Source organism: Hemiscyllium ocellatum, chromosome 40 (assembly GCF_020745735.1).
Source record: "Hemiscyllium ocellatum isolate sHemOce1 chromosome 40, sHemOce1.pat.X.cur, whole genome shotgun sequence".
NCBI classification, from domain to species: Eukaryota; Metazoa; Chordata; class Chondrichthyes; order Orectolobiformes; family Hemiscylliidae; genus Hemiscyllium; species Hemiscyllium ocellatum.
In genome coordinates, this window is record NC_083440.1 from 2,193,149 (window position 1) to 2,215,871 (window position 22,723).

Here is a 22,723-nt window from a genome sequence, read left to right on the forward strand (position 1 = left end):
CCAAATCCAATATAGCCTCCCCTCTTGTTGGCCTGTCGACATATTGTGTCAGGAAACCCTCCTGCACACATTGTACAAACACCGACCCATCTAATGAACTCGAGCTATAACAGAGAGGTATAACACAGGAAGTTGCCCTTTAACCCTCCGAGTTTCTGCTGGGCATCATGCCCTGACTAAACTGAAATAAAACACACCGTCTGCTGTCATTCGGCCCATCTCCCTCTATCCCTCCCTGTTCATGGAACCATCCAGACCCCTCCTCGATGTCACCGATGGACACGCTCCCACCTGCTGTGGTGGCCAGATCTTTGGAGCTTTCACTCCCCCAACCAACGCCAGTCCCTTCATCTCCGCGGAGTCCCATCAAAGTCTGTCTGTCCATGAAAAGCCAGCTCTCCAGGTCCCTGACCTCGCCGTCACAGCCCATCATTCTGCAGCCCAGATCCACTGAAGGCTAACTCTCCAGGTCCCTGCCCTTCCCATTAAAGACCGTCTCTCTAGACCCCCATCTGTCCCTTCCAGGACCATCGTCCGATATCCCGAACCTCCCATCAATCCATATTCCTCTTGACCCCTGACCCACCCTGTCGACCCCTAGCCCAGCAATCGAACAGCTCTCCTCTCATTCCATCCCCCCCTCCCTCTCCTGCCCTGAGCTGGGTATTAGGAGATATTCTTCCACCGGGGCAACAGTTAGAGAGTCATGGAGATGTACAGCAGGGAAACAGACCCTTCGGCCCATCCTGTCCATGCTGACCCAGATATCCCCACCCCATCTAGTCCCACCAGCCAGCACCCAGCCCATATCCCTCCAAACCCTTCCTATTCATATACCCATCCAAATGCCTCTTAAATGTTGTCATTGTACCGGCCTCCACCACATCCTCTGGCAGCTCATTCCATACACGTACCACCCTCTGGGTGAAAAAGTTACCCCTTAGGTCTCTTTTATATCTTTCCCCTCTCACACTAAACCTACGCCCCTCTAGTTCTGGACTCCCCCACCCCAGGGAAAAGACTTTGTCTATTTATCCTATCCATGCCCCTCATAATTTTATAAACCTCTATAAGGTCACCCCTCAGCCTCCGAAGCTCCAGGGAAAACGGCCCCAGCCTGTTCAGCCTCTCCCTGTAGCTCAGACCCTCCAACCCTCCAACATCCTTGTAAATCTTTTCTGAACCCTTTCAAGTGTCACAACATTATAATTTAGATTAGATTCCCTACAGCGTGGAAACAGGCCCTTCGGCCTGACAAGTCCAAACCGACCCTCCGCAGAGTAACCCGCCCAGAGCCATTTCCCTCTGACTTGATCATGGCCAATCCAGCGGGGGCTGCACATCTTTGGCCTGTGGGATGAAACCGGAGCAACCGGAGGAAACCCACGCAGACACGGGGAAGAGCGTGCAAACCACACACACACACACACACACACACACAGAGAGTCGCCCCGGGGCTGGAATCGAACCCTCAGGGCGCTGTGAGGCAGCAGTGCTAACCCCTGGGCCACCGTGCTGCCCCTGAGAGGCAAGGCCTGTGTGGAGTAACTGGGAAAGGAGGTGGCTGATGGGATATCAGGTGAAGTTTGACCAAAAAGTATGAAGGCAGAGTTGGATGCTGGAAGACTGGGTGATGTGTACATTCAGAAGGGTACAGGGGGAGAAGGCTAGATTCGGGATTCGATATCTTGTGTTCTGACAATCGGACCAGGCCCCATTGGTCAGACGTGGATATTATGGGCTAGGTTTATGTACAAGCCTTGCCACCCAACCCTCATTAATGGGGGAGTAAAGCTGTGAATCGTCTGCATTATCATCTTTATTAGATCCAGTCAGTGACCGAATGGATTCCAAACCCGTCCATCGAACTCACAGCGTTACAACTCAACACATTCCTATCGGTTCAATGGGTCAGCTCAAGTCCAGGCCGGCTTCAGGCTTTCCCAGAGAAACGGGCTGCGTCACAATAAAGTCACTCAAAGTTATGAATACAGAAAGGGAAGTTCAGGAAGGATCGCGTTGTCCTCGGCTTTCAGAATGACTCCCATTTCTTCACAGGCCGCTCTGGGAGGGGGTCACGGTGAGGAATCAGGCCAATCCAGCACCAGGCCAAGAATGGAGCCTGGGCCTTTCCTGCTCTGAGTGCCCGTGCAGCATCTCCACCTGTTTCAGGCTGAGTCAGCCTTCGGCCTAATTGGAGCCTGCGATGTTTGTGTCCACACGGACAGGAGGGTGGGATGGGGAATCCAGTCAGGTCCCCGCTGTCTCGCTCCGGCCTAGCGGTTACAGAGGGCCTCGGTGCTTTTCCTGGAGACAGCTGAAGGGTGAGCCCCATCAATCCAGGTCCCTCTCAGTGTGGGCTCCAATGGAGGAGGAAGGTGGTTTCTCCGTGAGTCTATCCAGGACCCAGCTGCTCTCCTCACTAGGACACCCGGCAGCCCATGGTAGTCTTCCTTGTCTTCCTACATCCTCCCAGAGCTGCCAGAGTGGCTTCGCGGAACGTCTCCAACACCTTCTCCTCCAGCTTCGCGGAACATTCTAGAAAGCCGGACGCCTGTATCCGATCAGCCATAGTCTGTCCCTGGAAAGCAGTCAGATGGACATTGGTAATCTCACAATCCAGTACACACCTCAATCCAACCGTCCCCCCCACCCCCAGGAGCAGGAACCCTGGCTGGTGATCCAACCCCCCACTCTCTCTCTAACCCAGGGATCACTGGGCAGTGATCAGGAGCAGGAACCCTGGCTGATTTCCCCCCCCTCTCTCTCTAACCCAGGGATCACTGGGCAGTGATCAGGAGCAGGAACCCTGGCTGATTTCCCCCCCCTCTCTCTCTCTCTAACCCAGGGATCACTGGGCAGTGATCAGGAGCAGGAACCCTGGCTGATTTCCCCCCTCTCTCTCTCTAACCCAGGGATCACTGGGCAGTGATCAGGAGCAGGAACCCTGGCTGATTTCCCCCCCCTCTCTCTCTCTCTCTCTCTAACCCAGGGATCACTGGGCAGTGATCAGGAGCAGGAACCCTGGCTGATTTCCCCCCTCTCTCTCTCTAACCCAGGGATCACTGGGCAGTGATCAGGAGCAGGAACCCTGGCTGATTTCCCCTCTCTCTCTCTCTCTAACCCAGGGATCACTGGGCAGTGATCAGGAGCAGGAACCCTGGCTGATTTCCCCTCTCTCTCTCTCTCTCTCGAGGCCAGTGTCCTGTCCAAAGGCTGGAACACCAAGTTGCCTCAGCCTGAGGGCTATCTTGGTGGGGAGGGTGGGCTGTGTGTGTGGGGGAGCAGGGTAGTGAATGAGCTGTGTGTCCCCTCCATCGCAGCGTGTACCTGGGTGAAAGTGATGGCCTTTTCTCCCCTCCTGGCCAGGTTGCGTTGACAGATCTTGTTCATCCTCAGGTCAGTTTTACAGGCCACAAGGATAACCGGGGTCTGGGGACAGATGTGTCTGACCTCAGGCAGCCACTGTATTACACAGAGACACAACACAGGTTAGTAACATGGGGCTGGACAAGGCCATTCAGCCCCTTCCCCAGCCTGTCCCACAGGGGGGAACAGCACCAGGCCATTCAGCCCCTTCCCCAGCCTGTCCCACAGGGGAAACAGCACCAGGCCATTCAGCCCCTCAGTTCCAGTATTTGAAAGATAAAGTTTGACGTACCCGTCTCATCACATTCTGAAAGCTGATTGGATTGCTGACATCATAACAAACCAGCACCACATTGGCTCCTTTGTAGCAGAGTGGGCGGAGCCTATCATAATCTTGTTGTCCTGTTGGAGGAAGGGGACCTTGTGTCAAACCAGCTGATTGAATCGGTCCCCTTTCCCCATTCCCCTCCCCATCGGGACCCGGAGAGATCACTCCGCATGGACCGTACACCAGGGACTGGCCCTTCAGCCCCTTCCCCCAGCCTGTCCCACAGGGGGAACAGCACCAGGCCCTTCAGCCCCTTCCCCCAGCCTGTCCCACAGGGGGAACAGCACCAGGCCCTTCAGCCCCTTCCCCCAGCCTGTCCCACAGGGGGAACAGCACCAGGCCCTTCAGCCCCTTCCCCCAGCCTGTCCCACAGTGGGGAACAGCACCAGGCCATTCAGCCCCTTCCCCAGCCTGTCCCACAGGGGGAACAGCAGGAGGCCATCCAGCCCCTGAGTCAGTCCGGGTACCTGACTGCAGCCTGTATACTGACCTGCTGTATCCCACAGAGTGATGTCCAACAGGAAGCTCCCACAGCTGAGGTTTGCTGAGAATATATCGGAGACGGTGGGGAAGTAGGTCTGGGAAACAGAAGGTAGAGCTCCGTCAGTAACCCGTCCCTCAGAGCGGACAGGATCGTGACTGTCTGTGACTCCTTCCCTCTCCCTCCCTCCCTCCCTCCCTCTCTCTGTCACTCACACACTCTCACTCTCACTCCCTCTCTGGCTGTCTCACTCTCTCACTATCTCTCGATCTTTCTCCCCTCTCTCAGTCACTTTCTCACTCTCTCTATCTGTCTGCCTCACTCTCTCTCTCCTTCTCCCCTCTCTCAGCCACACTCTCTTACTCCCTTGTTCTTTGCCCCACTCTCACTCACACTCTCTCTCTGTCTCTCCCCTTCCCTCTCCCCTTCTCTCTCTGTGACTCTCGTTCTCCCTGTCCCTCTCTCTGCCCCTCTGTCTCATTCACTCACTCATTCAGTCTCTCTCTTTTTCTCTGTATCTCCCCCTTCCTGTCTCTCCCTCCCCCCCAGTCTCTCCCTCCCCCCCAGTCTGTCCCTCCCCCCCAGTCTCTCCCTCCCCCAGTCTCTCCCTCCCCCCCGGTCACTCCCTCCCCCTCGGTCACTCCCTCCCCCTGTCTCTCCCTCGCTCCCAGTCTCTCCCTCCCCCCCAGTCTCTCCCTCCCCCCCAGTCTCTCCCTCCCCCCCACTCTCTCGCTCCCCCCCACTCTCTCGCTCCCCCAGTCAATCTGGTCAGCTTTATGTTGAAAGGATTTATTTTCTGGTTGACAGTTAACGTGGAGGGAGAGACGGGGGGAGGGGGAGACGGGGGGAGGGGGAGACAGGGGGGAGGGAGAGACTGAGGGAGGGAGAGACGGGGGGGGAGGGAGAGACGGGGAGGGAGGGAGAGGGAGAGAGAGAGAGACGGGGAGGGAGCTGGGAGACTCTGGGAAGGCTCTCCATGCAGCAGAGCAGCCTCAGGTGGAGGTAGTGACCACCTCGAATCAATCATGAGGGAGTTTCCCTCGAGTTAATTCAGAGGGACAGCACCGAGTGAGTGACCAGAGAGTCCCAGACTGAAGGGGTTCGGGGAGAGAACAGGAGTCAGGGGGGGTTGGACTGGGGGGAATTGGGGACACAGTGTGTGAATGTGATGGGGAAGGTGCTGCCTGGGAGGGAGCGGGTGTAACAGGTACCCCCCCCCCCCCCCCCCCCCTGGGAGGTGGGGGGGGAGCGGGGTATTGGAGACACACTGGCGAGGGGGAAGGGAGATGGGGAGGGAAGGGAGGCTGAGGGGGGGAGGAGATTTACAGAGAAACCGCAGAATTGGGGGGTTACAGGAAAGAGCAGGGGGCTTTCGGGGGTGGGTGGGTGGGTGGGGGGGTGAATGTTCTAATCAGAGATGCTTCTGATGGCGCCCGGGAAAGGGGACTGAACGACGAGCTTACCTCCGGGAAATGTCCCTCAGCAAATACTGTCTGCAGAGAGGTCTTCCCACATCCTCCATCTCCAACAACCACCATCTTCACAGCCTGTTTATAGCAGCAACAATCCATTACCCAGCGAGAGGGAGGGAGGGTGTCTCTCTGTGTGTCTGTGTGTGTGTCTGTGTGTGTGTGTGTGTGTGTGTGTGTGTGTGTGTGTGTGTGTCTCACAGAGTGAGGACGGTGAGGGTGAGAGAGTGTGAAACCCCAACAGATCCCCAGTACAGACGGTGCCCGCGTGGGGGAGAGAGAGTGAGTGTGTGTGTCTGATCTCTCTCTCTCTCTCTCTCTCTCTCAGTCTGAGATGCAGAAAGACTTGCTGCTGGCTTTTGTACCAGAGTCTGAGTGGGACGTCCCAGAGACACTCCCTAACCCCATGGCCCACACCCACTGCCTTCACCCGGCGCCTACCTTCTCCTTTGAGGAATGGTGAGGGCAGAGAGAGAGAGAGAGAGAGAGAGGAGGCCTGAGCCTGTCCCTGGAGTTTCCAGCTGTCTGGGGGACAGACACTGCTCTAAGTGTAGTCAGGGAAGGCAGGGACACAGGTACATACAGGGGGCTGTCAGTACCCCAGCCCCCTCAGCACTGGGCACAGCCTGGGATCACTCCGGCTTTGGGTGGGATGGGAAGGGCATTAGGGACACTGACCTCGGGAGTAGGAGCAGTTCCGTGCCCCCACACCCCCCCCCCAACACACACACACACACACACACACACACACTCTCTCTCTCTCCCACCCTGACTGACTCTCCCATTCCCCCTCCCTCTCTGTCTCTGTCTCTCTCTCTGTGTGTAATGGATTGGGCACTGTCAGAGGGTCAGTGCTGAGGGAGTGGGCACTGTCAGGGGGTCAGTGCTGAGGGAGTGGGCACTGTCAGGGGGTCAGTGCTGAGGGAGTGGGCACTGTCGGAGGGTCAGTGCTGAGGGAGTGGGCACTGTCGGAGGGTCAGTGCTGAGGGAGTGGGCACTGTCAGGGGGTCAGTGCTGAGGGAGTGGGCACTGTCGGAGGGTCAGTGCTGAGGGAGTGCCGCCCTGTCGGAGGGTCAGTGCTGAGGGAGTGGGCACTGTCGGAGGGTCAGTGCTGAGGGAGTGCCGCACTGTCAGAGGGTTAGTACTGAGGGAGTCTCTGGTGACATTGTCCCTTTAAGAGTACATTGAGATTGTGTGGCGTTGTCACTTTAAGATGAATTGGTGAACGTCGCCCTCTTTCAGTTCCCCTGAAGTGTGTCCCCGAGGGTGGTGTGATTCTGTGTGACCACTGCCCTCAGGCTGGTCACCCTGCCCAGGCCGGGAGGGGCTGTATGTCCTTGTTGCCATGGTTACCTCTGCCTTTAGGTGTGTACTGTACCATGGCCACTCAGTAAGGATCATGGGTAATGGCCCTGGGTGGATGGACTCATTCAGTGAATGGATGAGCGATCTCCACCCTGACATTTCAGAGCAATAACAGAGAGGTATAACACAGGACGTTGCCCTTTAACCCTCCGAGTTTCTGCTGGGCATCATGCCCTGACTGAACTGAAATAAAACACACCGTCTGCTGTCATTCGGTCCGTCTCCCTCTATCCCTCCCTGTTCATGGAACCATCCAGACCCCTCCTCGATGTCACCGATGGACACGCTCCCACCTGCTGTGGTGGCAGTGTGTTCCAGGTTCCTACCCCTCTGTCTGTGATAAATTACCCTTGTACGTCCCCTTTAAACTTTCCCCCTCTCATCTTGAACCAGTGACCCCGCCCCTGCTGCCCCCTTGTAATTGAGACTTCAACCCTGGGAAAATGCCTCTGACGATCCCACCCGTTCCATGCCTCTCATATTGTTGTTGTCCTTTATCAGCCGCCATCCTTCCAGCGAAAACAGTCCCAGTCTCGTTAACCTTTCCTCGTAGCAGATCCCCCTGGAGACCGGGGGCCATCCTGGTGAACCCTCTCTGCCCCCCCCCTCCAAACCTTTAACCTCCTTCTGGGAGAGTGATGACCAAACCTGTACCCCATACTCCGGGGTGGCCTGGCCCGGTTTATACCGGTGTGGCCTGGTTTGACAGATCTTGCACACCGTACCCACCATGATGGGGATACGCAGGGCCCTGGGCCTTCCTAACCACCTTGGCCATCTGTGTTTGCCATGTTTCGGGGAACCCCGGGGCAGCACGCCCAGATCCCTCTGCGTGGTCAAGGATTCTGTCCCTTACCCTACAATTCACACCTCAACGTGAACCTCCAAATTCCATCTCCTCGCCACAGCCTGGGTTCACACCACCCGCCATTTCGGTGCCAAGTCGTGGATCTGTCTCTATCCTGTTGAATCCTTTCACTATCAACAACTCCAGTCATTTTATTCCATCTGCAAACGTCCTAATCAGACCACCCCCATTTCCCTCCAGGTCATTTATCTCTGTGACAGTAACCTGAGACTGATCCCTGCGGAACGTCACTAGTTACCGGTCTCCATACGGAAAAGCACCCTTCCACCATTCCCCTCGTCCCTCTCTGACTCAGCCAGCTTTATATCCGTCTCGCTAGCCCACCCCAAGTATCCCACGTGACTCTAGTTTTTGGACCAATCTCCCGTGCAGGACCTGACCCAAGGCGTTGACTGAAATCCGTGTCCATGACAGCATTCCCTCATCAATAATCCTGAACACCTCTTTGAAAGACTCAGTCAGATTGGTGAGACCTGACCTTCCCTGGATAAAACCCTGCTGCCTTTCACTGAGGAATCCATTTCCTTCCAAAAGGGCAGCTATCTTCCCCAAGAGTGTCCCCACCATCGGCACACCGGCCGATCATATCCTGGATAATCCCTGCCTCCTTCCTTAAACACGGGAACAACATCAGCTAATCTCCGGAACAATGCCTGTGGTCAATGAGGATATGAAGGTATCTGCTCAGACCCCAGCTATTTCCTCCCTTGCCTCTCGCAGGAACCTGGGGATAGATCCCGTCTGGCCCTGGGGACCTCTCTACCTTCATGTAGTTTGGAGAAGTGGTTCCAGGATCCATTGGAGAGAGAGAGAGAGAGAGAGAGAGTGACTGGGATACTGGCAGCAGTCCCTGGGGAAGTTGGGGGTAGCAGGAATCCCATCAGATATACTCTGAAATGTGAAACTCCCCAGAAACATTCTGAAGCTGACCCAGGAAATTCGATCCAAACACCTTGATTCCCAGCAGTCACGGTGACTCCTGCACAGGATCACAGAGGGCACTGAGGCAGACAACCAGCGCTACCCTGGGGCTTTGGGTAGAGGGAACACTGTCCCAACTCCACACAACCTCGTACACTTCCCCATCTCCTCTCTCTCTGTCTCTCTCCCTGTCTCTCTCTCTCTCCCCCTGTCCCTCTCTCTCTCTCCCTGTCTCTCTCCCTCTCTCTCTCTGTGACTTTATTTCCTCCTGACCCTATCTCCGTATTGAGGAGAGTCCCTGGAAGTCTCTGGCTGGCTGGTTGATGACCTGTCAGTCCTGTGGTTTACCAGAATAGATTCGAAACCTGGTGTTGGCAGGTTTCCAGAGATGGGAGTTGGGCTATTTTTAAATGATTGTGGAACAGGTGTTACAGGCAGCACCTTGTGGTATGGACAGTTAATGATCACATCCTGCTGGTATCCGCTCACCCGCCCTCCCTCCCCACAGCAATGACGCTGCAGTCCTCTGCTCCATCTGTCCCTTTCGTAGAAAACAAACCTGTCTTTTCCCGCGGGGAGCACTTGTTGTTGCTGCAGCGTCTTGTCCAGCAATTCACCCGAAAGGGCCCTCCCTGCCCCCTGACAGTGCGGCCACTCCCTGCCCCCCTGACAGTGCAGTCACTCCCTGCCCCCCTGACAGTGCAGTCACTCCCTGCTCCCCTGACAGTGCAGTCACTCCCTGCTCCCCTGACAGTGCAGTCACTCCCTGCCCCCTGACAGTGCGGTCACTCCCTGCCCCCTGACAGTGCGGCCACTCCCTGCTCCCCTGACAGTGCGGCCACTCCCTGCCCCCCTGACAGTGCAGTCACTCCCTGCTCCCCTGACAGTGCAGTCACTCCCTGCTCCCCTGACAGTGCGGTCACTCCCTGCCCCCTGACAGTGCGGTCACTCCCTGCTCCCCTGACAGTGCGGCCACTCCCTGCCCCCTGACAGTGCGGCCACTCCCTCAGCAGTGACCCTCCGACAATGCCCACTCCCTCAGCACTGACCCTCTGCCAGTGTGGCAGTCCCTCAGCACTGACCCTCCGACTGTGCCCACTCCCTCAGCATTGACCCTCCGTCAGTACCCACTCCCTCCGCACTGACCCTCCGACAGTGCGGCACTCCCACAGCACTGACCCTCTGACAGAGCGGCACTCCCTCAGCACTGACCCCCGGACAGGGCCCACTCCCTCAGCACTGACCCTCCGACAGTGCCCACTCCCTCAGCACTGACCCTCCGACAGTGCCCACTCCCTCAGCACTGACCCTCTGACAGTGCCCACTCCCTCAGCACTGACCCTCCGACAGTGCCCTCTCCCTCAGCACTGACCCTCCGACAGTGCCCACTCCCTCAGCACTGACCCTCCGACAGTGCCCACTCCCTCAGCACTGACCCTCCGACAGTGCCCACTCCCTCAGCACTGACCCTCTGACAGTGCCCACTCCCTCAGCACTGACCCTCTGACAGTGCCCTCTCTCTCAGCACTGAAATGGGTGTGTGTGTGTGTGTGTGTTTTCTACGAAAGGGACAGATGGAGCAGAGGACTGCAGCGTCATTGCTGTGGGGAGGGAGGGCGGGTGAGCGGATACCAGCAGGATGTGATCATTAACTGTCCATACCACAAGGTGCTGCCTGTAACACCTGTTCCACAATCATTTAAAAATAGCCCAACTCCCATCTCTGGAAACCTGCCAACACCAGGTTTCGAATCTATTCTGGTAAACCACAGGACTGACAGGTCATCAACCAGCCAGCCAGAGACTTCCAGGGACTCTCCTCAATACGGAGATAGGGTCAGGAGGAAATAAAGTCACAGAGAGACAGAGGGGGAGAGAGAGAGACAGAGGGGGAGAGAGAGAGACAGGGAGAGAGAGAGAGACAGGGAGAGAGAGAGAGAGACAGGGAGAGAGAGAGAGAGAGAGAGACAGGGAGAGAGAGAGAGAGACAGGGGGAGAGAGAGAGAGACAGGGAGAGAGACAGAGAGAGAGGAGATGGGGAAGTGTACGAGGTTGTGTGGAGTTGGGACAGTGTTCCCTCTACCCAAAGCCCCAGGGTAGCGCTGGTTGTCTGCCTCAGTGCCCTCTGTGATCCTGTGCAGGAGTCACCGTGACTGCTGGGAATCAAGGTGTTTGGATCGAATTTCCTGGGTCAGCTTCAGAATGTTTCTGGGGAGTTTCACATTTCAGAGTATATCTGATGGGATTCCTGCTACCCCCAACTTCCCCAGGGACTGCTGCCAGTATCCCAGTCACTCTCTCTCTCTCTCTCTCTCTCTCTCTCTCCAATGGATCCTGGAACCACTTCTCCAAACTACATGAAGGTAGAGAGGTCCCCAGGGCCAGACGGGATCTATCCCCAGGTTCCTGCGAGAGGCAAGGGAGGAAATAGCTGGGGTCTGAGCAGATACCTTCATATCCTCATTGACCACAGGCATTGTTCCGGAGATTAGCCGATGTTGTTCCCGTGTTTAAGGAAGGAGGCAGGGATTATCCAGGATATGATCGGCCGGTGTGCCGATGGTGGGGACGCTCTTGGGGAAGACAGCTGCCCTTTTGGAAGGAAATGGATTCCTCAGTGAAAGGCAGCAGGGTTTTATCCAGGGAAGGTCAGGTCTCACCAATCTGACCGAGTCTTTCAAAGAGGTGTTCAGGATTATTGATGAGGGAAGGCTGTCATTGACACAGATTTCAGTCAGCTCCTTGGGTCAGGTCCTGCACGGGAGATTGGTCCAAACACTAGAGTCACGTGGGATACTTGGGGTGGGCTAGCGAGACGGATATAAAGCTGGCTGAGTCAGAGAGGGACGAGGGGAATGGTGGAAGGGTGCTTTTCAGTATGGAGACCGGTAAGTAGTGACGTTCCGCAGGGATCAGTCTCAGGTTACTGTCACAGAGATAAATGACCTGGAGGGAAATGGGGGTGGTCTGATTAGGACGTTTGCAGATGGAATAAAATGACTGGAGTTGTTGATAGTGAAAGGATTCAACAGGATAGAGACAGATCCACGACTTGGCACAGAAATGGCGGGTGGTGTGAACCCAGGCTGTGGCGAGGAGATGGAATTTGGAGGTTCACGTTGAGGTGTGAATTGTAGGGAAAGGGACAGAATCCTTGACCACGCAGAGGGATCTGGGCGTGCTGCCCCGGGGTTCCCCGAAACATGGCAAACACAGATGGCCAAGGTGGTTAGGAAGGCCCAGGGCCCTGCGTATCCCCATCATGGTGGGTACGGTGTGCAAGATCTGTCAAACCAGACCACACCGGTATAAACCGGGCCAGGCCCCCCCCCCGGAGTATGGGGTACAGGTTTGGTCATCACTCTCCCTGAAGGAGGTTAAAGGTTTGGAGGGGGGGGGGCAGAGAGGGTTCACCAGGATGGCCCCCGGTCTCCAGGGGGATCTGCTACGAGGAACGGTTAACGAGACTGGGACTGTTTTCGCTGGAAGGATAGCGGCTGATAAAGGACAACAACAATATGAGAGGCATGGAACGGGTGGCATCGTCAGAGGCAATTTCCCAGGGTTGAAGTCTCAATTACAATGGGGCGGCAGGGGCGGGGTCACTGGTTCAAGATTAGAGGGGGAAAGTTTAAAGGGGACGTACAAGGGTAATTTATCACAGAGAGAGGGGTAGGAACCTGGAACACACTGCCACCACAGCAGGTGGGAGCGTGCCCATCGGTGACATCGAGGAGGGGTCTGGATGGTTCCATGAACAGGGAGGGATAGAGGGAGAAGGGCCGAATGACAGCAGACGGTGTGTTTTATTTCAGTTTAGTCAGGGCATGATGCCCAGCAGAAACTCGGAGGGTTAAAGGGCAACTTCCTGTGTTATACCTCTCTGTTATTGCTCTGAAATGTCAGGGTGGAGATCGCTCATCCATTCACTGAATGAGTCCATCCACCCAGGGCCATTACCCATGATCCTTACTGAGTGGCCATGGTACAGTACACACCTAAAGGCAGAGGGAACCATGGCAACAAGGACAAACAGCCCCTCCCGGCCTGGGCAGGGTGACCAGCCTGAGGGCAGTGGTCACACAGAATCACACCACCCTCGGGGACACACTTCAGGGGAACTGAAAGAGGGCGACGTTCACCAATTCATCTTAAAGTGACAACGCCACACAATCTCAATGTACTCTTAAAGGGACAATGTCACCAGAGACTCCCTCAGTACTAACCCTCTGCCAGTGTGGCACTCCCTCAGCACTGACCCTCCGACAGTGCCCACTCCCTCAGCACTGACCCTCCGACAGTGCCCACTCCCTCAGCACTGATCCCCCGACAGTGCCCACTTGCTCAGCACTGACCCTCCGACAGTGCCCACTCGCTCAGCACTGACCCTCTGACAGTGCCCACTCGCTCAGCACTGACCCTCCGACAGTGCCCACTCCCTCAGCACTGATCCCCCGACAGTGCCCACTCGCTCAGCACTGATCCTCGGACAGTGCCCACTCGCTCAGCACTGACCCTCGGACAGTGCCCACTCCCTCAGCGCTGACCCTCGGACAGTGCCCTCTCCGTCAGCGCTGACCCCCCGACAGGGCCCACTCCCTCAGCGCTGACCCCCCGACAGTGCCCACTCCCTCAGCGCTGACCCCCCGACAGGGCCCACTCCCTCAGCGCTGACCCTCCGACAGTGCCCACTCCCTCAGCACTGACCCTCCGACAGTGCCCAGTCCATTACACAGAGAGAGAGAGACAGAGAGGGAGGGTTTTGGGGGAGTCCGTCAGGGTGGGAGTGTGTGTGTGTGTGTGTGTGTGTGTGTGTGTGGGGGGGGGGGTGTGGGGGCACGGAACTGCTTGTTCTCCCGATGTCAGTGTCCCTAATGCCTTTCCCATCCCACCCAAAGCCGGAGTGATCCCAGGCTGTGCCCAGTGCTGAGGGGGCTGGGGTACTGACAGTCCCCTGTATGTACCTGTGTCCCTGCCTTCCCTGACTACACTTAGAGCAGTGTCTGTCCCCCAGACAGCTGGAAACTCCAGGGACAGGCTCAGGCCTCCTCTCTCTCTCTCTCTGCCCTCACCATTCCTCAAAGGAGAAGGTAGGCGCTGGATAAAGGCAGTGGGTGTGGGCCATGGGGTTAGGGAGTGTCTCTGGGACGTCCCACTCAGACTCTGGTACAAAAGCCAGCAGCAAGTCTTTCTGCATCTCAGACTGAGAGAGAGAGAGAGAGAGAGAGAGATCAGACACACACACTCACTCTCTCTCCCCCACGCGGGCACCGTCTGTACTGGGGATCTGTTGGGGTTTCACACTCTCTCACCCTCACCGTCCTCACTCTGAGATACACACACACACACACACACACACACACACACACACACACACACAGACACACAGAGAGACACCCTCCCTCCCTCTCGCTGGGTAATGGATTGTTGCTGCTATAAACAGGCTGTGAAGATGGTGGTTGTTGGAGATGGAGGATGTGGGAAGACCTCTCTGCAGACAGTATTTGCTGAGGGACATTTCCCGGAGGTAAGCTCGTCGTTCAGTCCCCTTTCCCGGGCGCCATCAGAAGCATCTCTGATTAGAACATTCACCCCCCCACCCACCCACCCCCGAAATCCCCCTGCTCTTTCCTGTAACCCCCCCCATTCTGCGGTTTCTCTGTAAACCTCCTCCCCCCCTCAGCCTCCCTTCCCTCCCCATCTCCCTTCCCCCTCGCCAGTGTGTCTCCAATACCCCGCTCCCCCCCCACCTCCCGGGGGGGGGGGGGGGGGGGGGGGGTACCTGTTACACCCGCTCCCTCCCAGGCAGCACCTTCCCCATCACATTAACACACTGTGTCCCCAATTCCCCCCAGTCCCACCCCCCCAGACTCCTGTTCTCTCCCCAAACCCCTTCAGTCTGGGACCCTCTGGTCACTCACTCGGTGCTGTCCCTCTGAATTAACTCGAGGGAAACTCCCTCATGATTGATTCGAGGTGGTCACTACCTCCACCTGAGGCTGCTCTGCTGCATGGAGAGCCTTCCCAGAGTCTCCCAGCTCCCTCCCCGTCTCTCCCTGCCCCAGTCTCTCCCTCCTCCCTGTCTCTCCCTGTCCCCCAGTCTCTCCCTGTCCCCCAGTCTCTCCCTGTCCCCCAGTCTCTCCCTGCCCCCCTGTCTCTCCCTGCCCCCCTGTCTCTCCCTGTCCCCCTGTCTCTCCCTGCCCCCCTGTCTCTCCCTGCCTCCCTGTCTCTCCCTGCCCCCCTGTCTCTCCCTGCCCCCCTGTCTCTCCCTGCCCCCCTGTCTCTCCCTGCCCCCCTGTCTCTCCCTGTCCCCCTGTCTCTCCCTGCCCCCCTGTCTCTCCCTGCCCCCCTGTCTCTCCCTGCCCCCCTGTCTCTCCCTCCACATTAACTGCCAACAAGAAAATCAATCCTTTCAAAGTTAAGTTGACCAGATTGACTGGGAGTGACAGGGGGAGGGAGAGACCGGGGGAGGGAGAGACCGGGGGGAGGGAGAGACGGGGGGGAGGGAGAGACGGGGGGGAGGGAGAGACCGGGGGGAGGGAGAGACCGGGGGGAGGGGGAGAGACGGGGGGGGGGGAGAGACGGGGGGGGGGGGAGAGACAGGGGGGAGGGAGAGATACAGAGAGAGACACAGAGAGAAAGAAAGAGACTGAATGAATTCAGAGAGAACAAAAATCACAGAGATGTTAAGGGAGAGGGAAGGGGAGAGAGACAGAGAGAGTGTGAGTGAGAGTGGGGAAGAGAACAAGGGAGTAAGAGAGTGTGGCTGAGAGAGGGGAGAAGGAGAGAGAGATAGTGAGAGAGTGAGACAGCCAGAGAGGGTGTGAGAGTGAGAGTGTGTGAGTGACAGAGAGAGGGTGGGAGGGAGGGAGGGAGAGGGAAGGAGTCACAGACAGTCACGATCCTGTCCGCTCTGAGGGACGGGTTACTCACGGAGCTCTACCTTCTGTTTCCCAGACCTACTTCCCCACCGTCTCCGATATATTCTCAGCAAACCTCAGCTGTGGGAGCTTCCTGTTGGACATCAGTCTGTGGGATACAGCAGGTCAGTATACAGGCTGCAGTCAGGTACCCGGACGGACTCAGGGGCTGGATGGCCTCCTGCTGTTCCCCCTGTGGGACAGGCTGGGGAAGGGGCTGAATGGCCTGGTGCTGTTCCCCACTGTGGGACAGGCTGGGGGAAGGGGCTGGATGGCCTGGTGCTGCTCCCCCCTGTGGGACAGGCTGGGGAAGGGGCTGGATGGCCTGGTGCTGTCCCCGTGTGGAACAGGCTGGAGAAGGGGCTGAAGGGCCTGGTGCTGTTCCCCCTGTGGGACAGGCTGGGGAAGGGGCTGAAGGGCCTGGTGCTGTTCCCCCTGTGGGACAGGCTGGGGGAAGGGGCTGAAGGGCCAGTCCCTGGTGTACGGTCCGTGCGGAGTGATCTCTCCGGGTCCCGATGGGGAGGGGAATGGGGAAAGGGGACCGATTCAATCAGCTGGTTTGACACAAGGTCCCCTTCCTCCAACAGGACAACAAGATTATGATAGGCTCCGCCCACTCTGCTACAAAGGAGCCAATGTGGTGCTGGTTTGTTATGATGTCAGCAATCCAATCAGCTTTCAGAATGTGATGAGACGGGTACGTCAAACTTTATCTTTCAAATACTGGAACTGAGGGGCTGAATGGCTTGGTGCTGTTCCCCCTGTGGGACAGGCTGGGGAAGGGGCTGAATGGCCTGGTGCTGTTCCCCCCTGTGGGACAGGCTGGGGAAGGGGCTGAATGGCCTTGTCCAGCCCCATGTTACTAACCTGTGTTGTGTCTCTGTGTAATACAGTGGCTGCCTGAGGTCAGACACATCTGTCCCCAGACCCCGGTTATCCTTGTGGCCTGTAAAACTGACCTGAGGATGAACAAGATCTGTCAACGCAACCTGGCCAGGAGGGGAGAAAAGGCCATCACTTTCACCCAGGTACACGCTGCGATGGAGGGGACACACAGCTCATACACGACCCTGCTCCCCCACACACACAGCCCACCCTCCCCACCAAGATAGCCCTCAGGCTGAGGCAACTTGGTGTTCCAGCCTTTGGACAGGACACTGGCCTCGAGAGAGAGAGAGAGAGAGGGGAAATCAGCCAGGGTTCCTGCTCCTGATCACTGCCCAGTGATCCCTGGGTGAGAGAGAGAGGGGGGAAATCAGCCAGGGTTCCTGCTCCTGATCACTGCCCAGTGATCCCTGGGTTAGAGAGAGAGAGAGGGGGGAAATCAGCCAGGGTTCCTGCTCCTGATCACTGCCAGTGATCCCTGGGTTAGAGAGAGAGAGAGAGAGAGGGGAAATCAGCCAGGGTTCCTGCTCCTGATCACTGCCCAGTGATCCCTGGGTTAGAGAGAGAGGGGGGAAATCAGCCAGGGTTCCTGCTCCTGATCACTGCCCAGTGATCCCTGGGTTAGAGAGAGAGAGAGAGGGGGGAAATCAGCCAGGGTTCCTGCTCCTGATCACTGCCCAGTCATCCCTGGGTTAGAGAGAGAGAGAGGGGGAAATCAGCCAGGGTTCCTGCTCCTGATCACTGCCCAGTGATCCCTGGGTTAGAGAGAGAGAGAGAGAGAGGGGAAATCAGCCAGGGTTCCTGCTCCTGATCACTGCCCAGTGATCCCTGGGTTAGAGAGAGAGAGAGAGGGGGGAAATCAGCCAGGGTTCCTGCTCCTGATCACTGCCCAGTGATCCCTGGGTTAGAGAGAGAGTGGGGGGGTGGATCACCAGCCAGGGTTCCTGCTCCTGGGGGTGGGGGAGACGGTTGGATTGAGGTGTGTACTGGATTGTGAGATTACCAATGTCCATCTGACTGCTTTCCAGGGACAGACTATGGCTGATCGGATACAGGCGTCCGGCTTTCTAGAATGTTCCGCGAAGCTGGAGGAGAAGGTGTTGGAGACATTCCGCGAAGCCACTCTGGCAGCTCTGGGAGGATGTAGGAAGACAAGGAAGACTACCATGGGCTGCCGGGTGTCCTAGTGAGGAGAGCAGCTGGGTCCTGGATAGACTCACGGAGAAACCACCTTCCTCCTCCATTGGAGCCCACACTGAGAGGGACCTGGATTGATGGGGCTCACCCTTCAGCTGTCTCCAGGAAAAGCACCGAGGCCCTCTGTAACCGCTAGGCCGGAGCGAGACAGCGGGGACCTGACTGGATTCCCCATCCCACCCTCCTGTCCGTGTGGACACAAACATCGCAGGCTCCAATTAGGCCGAAGGCTGACTCAGCCTGAAACAGGTGGAGCTGCTGCACGGGCACTCAGAGCAGGAAAGGCCCAGGCTCCATTCTTGGCCTGGTGCTGGATTGGCCTGATTCCTCACCGTGACCCCCCCCAGAGCGGCCTGTGAAGAAATGGGAGTCATTCTGAAAGCCGAGGACAACGCGATCCTTCCTGAACTTCCCTTTCTGTATTCATAACTTTGAGTGACTTTATTGTGACACAGCCCGTTTCTCTGGGAAAGCCTGAAGCCGGCCTGGACTTGAGCTGACCCATTGAACCGATAGGAATGTGTTGAGTTGTAATGCTGTGAGTTCGATGGACGGGTTTGGAATCCATTCGGTCACTGACTGGATCTAATAAAGATGATAATGCAGACGATTCACAGCTTTACTCCCCCATTAATGAGGGTTGGGTGGCAAGGCTTGTATATAAACCTAGCCCATAATATCCACCTCTGACCAATGGGGCCTGGTCCGATTGTCAGAACACAAGATATCGAATCCCGAATCTAGCCTTCTCCCCCTGTACCCTTCTGAATGTACACATCACCCAGTCTTCCAGCATCCAACTCTGCCTTCATACTTTTTGGTCAAACTTCACCTAATATCCCATCAGCCACCTCCTTTCCCAGTTACTCCACACAGGCCTTGCCTCTCAGGGGCAGCACGGTGGCCCAGGGGTTAGCACTGCTGCCTCACAGCGCCCTGGGGGTTCGATTCCAGCCCCGGGGCGACTGTGTGTGTGTGTGTGTGTGTGTGTGTGTGTGTGTGTGTGGGGTTTGCACACTCTTCCCCGTGTCTGCGTGGGTTTCCTCCGGGTGCTCCGGTTTCATCCCACAGGCCAGAGATGTGCAGCCCCCGCTGGATTGGCCATGATCAAGTCAGAGGGAAATGGCTCTGGGCGGGTTACTCTGCGGAGGGTCGGTTTGGACTTGTCGGGCCGAAGGGCCTGTTTCCACGCTGTAGGGAATCTAATCTAAATTATAATGTTGTGACACTTGAAATGGTTCAGAAAAGATTTACAAGGATGTTGCCAGGGTTGGAGGGTCTGAGCTACAGGGAGAGGCTGAACAGGCTGGGGCTGTTTTCCCTGGAGCGTCGGAGGCTGAGGGGTGACCTTATAGAGGTTTACAAAATCATGAGGGGCATGGATAGGGTAAATAGACAAGGTCTTTTCCCCCTGGGGTGGGGGAGTCCAGAACTAGAGGGGCATAGGTTTAGGGTGAGAGGGGAAAGATATAAAAGAGACCTAAGGGGCAACTTTTTCACCCAGAGGGTGGTACGTGTATGGAATGAGCTGCCAGAGGATGTGGTGGAGGCCGGTACAATGACAACATTTAAGAGGCATTTGGATGGGTATATGAATAGGAAGGGTTTGGAGGGATATGGGCCGGGTGCTGGCTGGTGGGACTAGATTGGGTTGGGATATCTGGGTCAGCATGGACGGGATGGGCCGAAGGGTCTGTTTCCCTGCTGTACATCTCCATGACTCTATAACTGTTGCCCCAGTGGAAGAATATCTCCTAATACCCAGCTCAGGGCAGGAGAGGGAGGGGGGGATGGAACGAGAGGAGACCTGTTCGATTGCTGGGCTAGGGGTCGACGGGGTGGGTCAGGGGTCAAGAGGAATATGGATTGATGGGAGGTTCGGGATATCGGAGGATGGTCCTGGAAGGGACAGATGGGAGTCTAGAGAGACGGTCTTTAATGGGAAGGGCAGGGACCTGGAGAGTTAGCCTTCAGTGGATCTGGGCTGCAGAATGATGGGCTGTGACGGCGAGGTCAGGGACCTGGAGAGCTGGCTTTTCATGGACAGACAGACTTTGATGGGACTCCGCGGAGATGAAGGGACTGGCGTTGGTTGGGGGAGTGAAAGCTCCAAAGATCTGGCCACCACAGCAGGTGGGAGCGTGTCCATCGGTGACATCAAGGAGGGGTCTGGATGGTTCCATGAACAGGGAGGGATAGAGGGAGACGGGCCGAATGACAGCAGACGGTGTGTTTTATTTCAGTTTAGTCAGGGCATGATGCCCAGCAGAAACTCGGAGGGTTAAAGGGCAACTTCCTGTGTTATACCTCTCTGTTATTGCTCTGAAATGTCAGGGTGGAGATCGCTCATCCATTCACTGAATGAGTCCATCCACCCAGGGCCATTACCCATGATCCTTACTGAGTGGCTATGGTACAGTACACACCTAAAGGCAGAGGTAACCATGGCAACAAGGACATACAGCCCCTCCCGGCCTGGGCAGGGTGACCAGCCTGAGGGCAGTGGTCACACAGAATCACACCACCCTCGGGGACACACTTCAGGGGAACTGAAAGAGGGCGACGTTCACCAATTCATCTTAAAGTGACAACGCCACACAATCTCAATGTACTCTTAAAGGGACAATGTCACCAGAGACTCCCTCAGCACTGACCCTCCATCAGTACCCACTCCCTCAGCATTGACCCTCCGACAGTGCGGCACTCCCTCAGCACTGACCCTCCGACAGTGCCCACTCCCTCAGCACTGACCCTCCAACAGTGCGGCACTCCCTCTGCACTGACCCTCTGACAGTGCCCACTCCCTCAGCACTGACCCTCCAACAGTGCCCACTCCCTCAGCACTGACCCTCCATCAGTACCCACTCCCTCAGCATTGACCCTCCGACAGTGCGGCACTCCCTCAGCACTGACCCTCCGACAGTGCCCACTCCCTCAGCACTGACCCTCCGACAGTGCGGCACTCCCTCAGCACTGACCCTCCGACAGTGCCCACTCCCTCAGCACTGACCCTCCGACAGTGCGGCACTCCCTCAGCACTGACCCTCCGACAGTGACCACTCCCTCAGCACTCACCCTCCGACAGTGCCCACTCCCTCAGCATTGACCCTCCGACAGTGCCCACTTCCTCAGCACTGACCCTCCGACAGTGCCCACTCCCTCAGCACTGACCCTCCGACAGTGCCCACTCCCTCAGCACTGACCCTCCGACAGTGCCCACTCCCTCAGCACTGACCCTCCGACAGTGCCCACTCCCTCAGCATTGACCCTCCGACAGTGCCCACTTCCTCAGCACTGACCCTCCGACAGTGCCCACTCCCTCAGCACTGACCCTCCGACAGTGCCCACTCCCTCAGCACTCACCCTCCGACAGTGCCCACTCTCTTGGGCTGGTGACTCCTGCACAGGATCACAGAGGGCACTGAGGCAGACAACCAGCGCTACCCTGGGGCCTTGGGTAGAGTGAACACTGTACCAACTCCACACAACCTAGTACACTTCCCCATCTCCTCTCTCTCTGTCTCTCTTTGTCTGTCTCTCTCTCTCTCTCTCTCTCTCTCTCAATCTCTGTCTCTCTCTCTGTCTCTCTCTCTCTCCCTGTCTCTCTCTCTCTCTCTCTCCCTGTCCCTCTCTCTCCCTGTCTCTCTCTCTCTCTCTCTCTCCCTGTCCCTCTCTCTCTCTCCCTGTCCCTCTCTCTCCCTCTCTCTCTCTGTGACTTTATTTCCTCCTGACCCTATCTCCGTATTGAGGAGAGTCCCTGGAAGTCTCTGGCTGGCTGGTTGATGACCTGTCAGTCCTGTGGTTTACCAGAATAGATTCGAAACCTGGTGTTGGCAGGTTTCCAGAGATGGGAGTTGGGCTATTTTTAAATGATTGTGGAACAGGTGTTACAGGCAGCACCTTGTGGTATGGACAGTTAATGATCACATCCTGCTGGTATCCGCTCACCCGCCCTCCCTCCCCACAGCAATGACGCTGCAGTCCTCTGCTCCATCTGTCCCTTTCGTAGAAAACAAACCTGTCTTTTCCCGCGGGGAGCACTTGTTGTTGCTGCAGCGTCTTGTCCAGCATTTCACCCGAAAGGGCCCTCCCTGCCCCCTGACAGTGCAGTCACTCCCTGCCCCCTGACAGTGCGGTCACTCCCTGCCCCCTGACAGTGCGGCCACTCCCTGCCCGCTGACAGTGCGGCCACTCCCTGCCCCCTGACAGTGCGGTCACTCCCTGCCCCCTGACAGTGCGGCCACTCCCTGCCCCCTGACAGTGCGGTCACTCCCTGCTCCCTGACAGTGCGACCACTCCCTGCCCCCTGACAGTGCGGCCACTCCCTGCACCCTGACATTGCGGCCACTCCCTGCCCCTCTGACAGTGTGGCCACTCCCCGACCCCCTGACAGTGCGGCCACTCCCTGCCCCCCTGACAGTGCAGCCACTCCCTGCCCCCCTGACAGTGCGGCCACTCCCTGTCCCTCTGACAGTGCGGCCACTCCCTGCCCCCCTGACAGTGCGGCCACTCCCCAACCCCCTGACAGTGCGGCCACTCCCTGCCCCTCTGACAGTGCAGCCACTCCCTGCCCCTCTGACAGTGCGGCCACTCCCTGCCCCCCTGACAGTGCGGCCACTCCCTGCCCCCCTGACAGTGCGGCCACTCCCTGCCCCCCTGACATTGCGGCCACTCCCTGCCCCTCTGACAGTGGGGCCACTCCCCAACCCCCTGACAGTGCGGCCACTCCCTGTCCCCCTGACAGTGCAGCCACTCCCTGTCCCCCTGACAGTGCGGTCACTCCCTGCCCCCTGACAGTGCGGTCACTCCTGCCCCCCTGACAGTGCGGCCACTCCCCGACCCCCTGACAGTGCGGCCACTCCCTGTCCCCCTGACAGTGCGGTCACTCCCTGCCCCCCTGACAGTGCGGCCACTCCCTGC

At 57.4% G+C, this 22,723-nt stretch overlaps 2 protein-coding genes across 2 annotated transcripts; one reads left to right on the top strand and one right to left on the bottom strand.

Moving 5' to 3' along the window:
- Nucleotides 1-1,813: 1,813 nt before the first annotated feature.
- LOC132834561 (rho-related GTP-binding protein RhoF-like) lies at nt 1,814-5,961 on the bottom strand. Its single transcript, XM_060853503.1, has 5 exons — nt 5,642-5,961; nt 4,188-4,275; nt 3,662-3,771; nt 3,331-3,465; nt 1,814-2,581 (listed from the first exon to the last, which is right to left on the bottom strand). The coding sequence occupies exons 1-5, from the start codon at nt 5,747-5,749 to the stop codon at nt 2,423-2,425; spliced, it is 600 nt and encodes a 199-aa protein (XP_060709486.1). The 5' UTR covers nt 5,750-5,961; the 3' UTR covers nt 1,814-2,422.
- An 8,060-nt stretch (nt 5,962-14,021) lies between these two features.
- On the top strand, nt 14,022-18,288 carry LOC132834476 (rho-related GTP-binding protein RhoF-like). The gene is made up of 5 exons (XM_060853384.1): nt 14,022-14,328; nt 15,759-15,846; nt 16,309-16,418; nt 16,615-16,749; nt 17,635-18,288. Exons 1-5 carry the CDS (start codon nt 14,221-14,223, stop codon nt 17,791-17,793), a joined length of 600 nt encoding a protein of 199 aa, XP_060709367.1. The 5' UTR covers nt 14,022-14,220; the 3' UTR covers nt 17,794-18,288.
- The last annotated feature ends 4,435 nt before the right edge of the window (nt 18,289-22,723 follow it).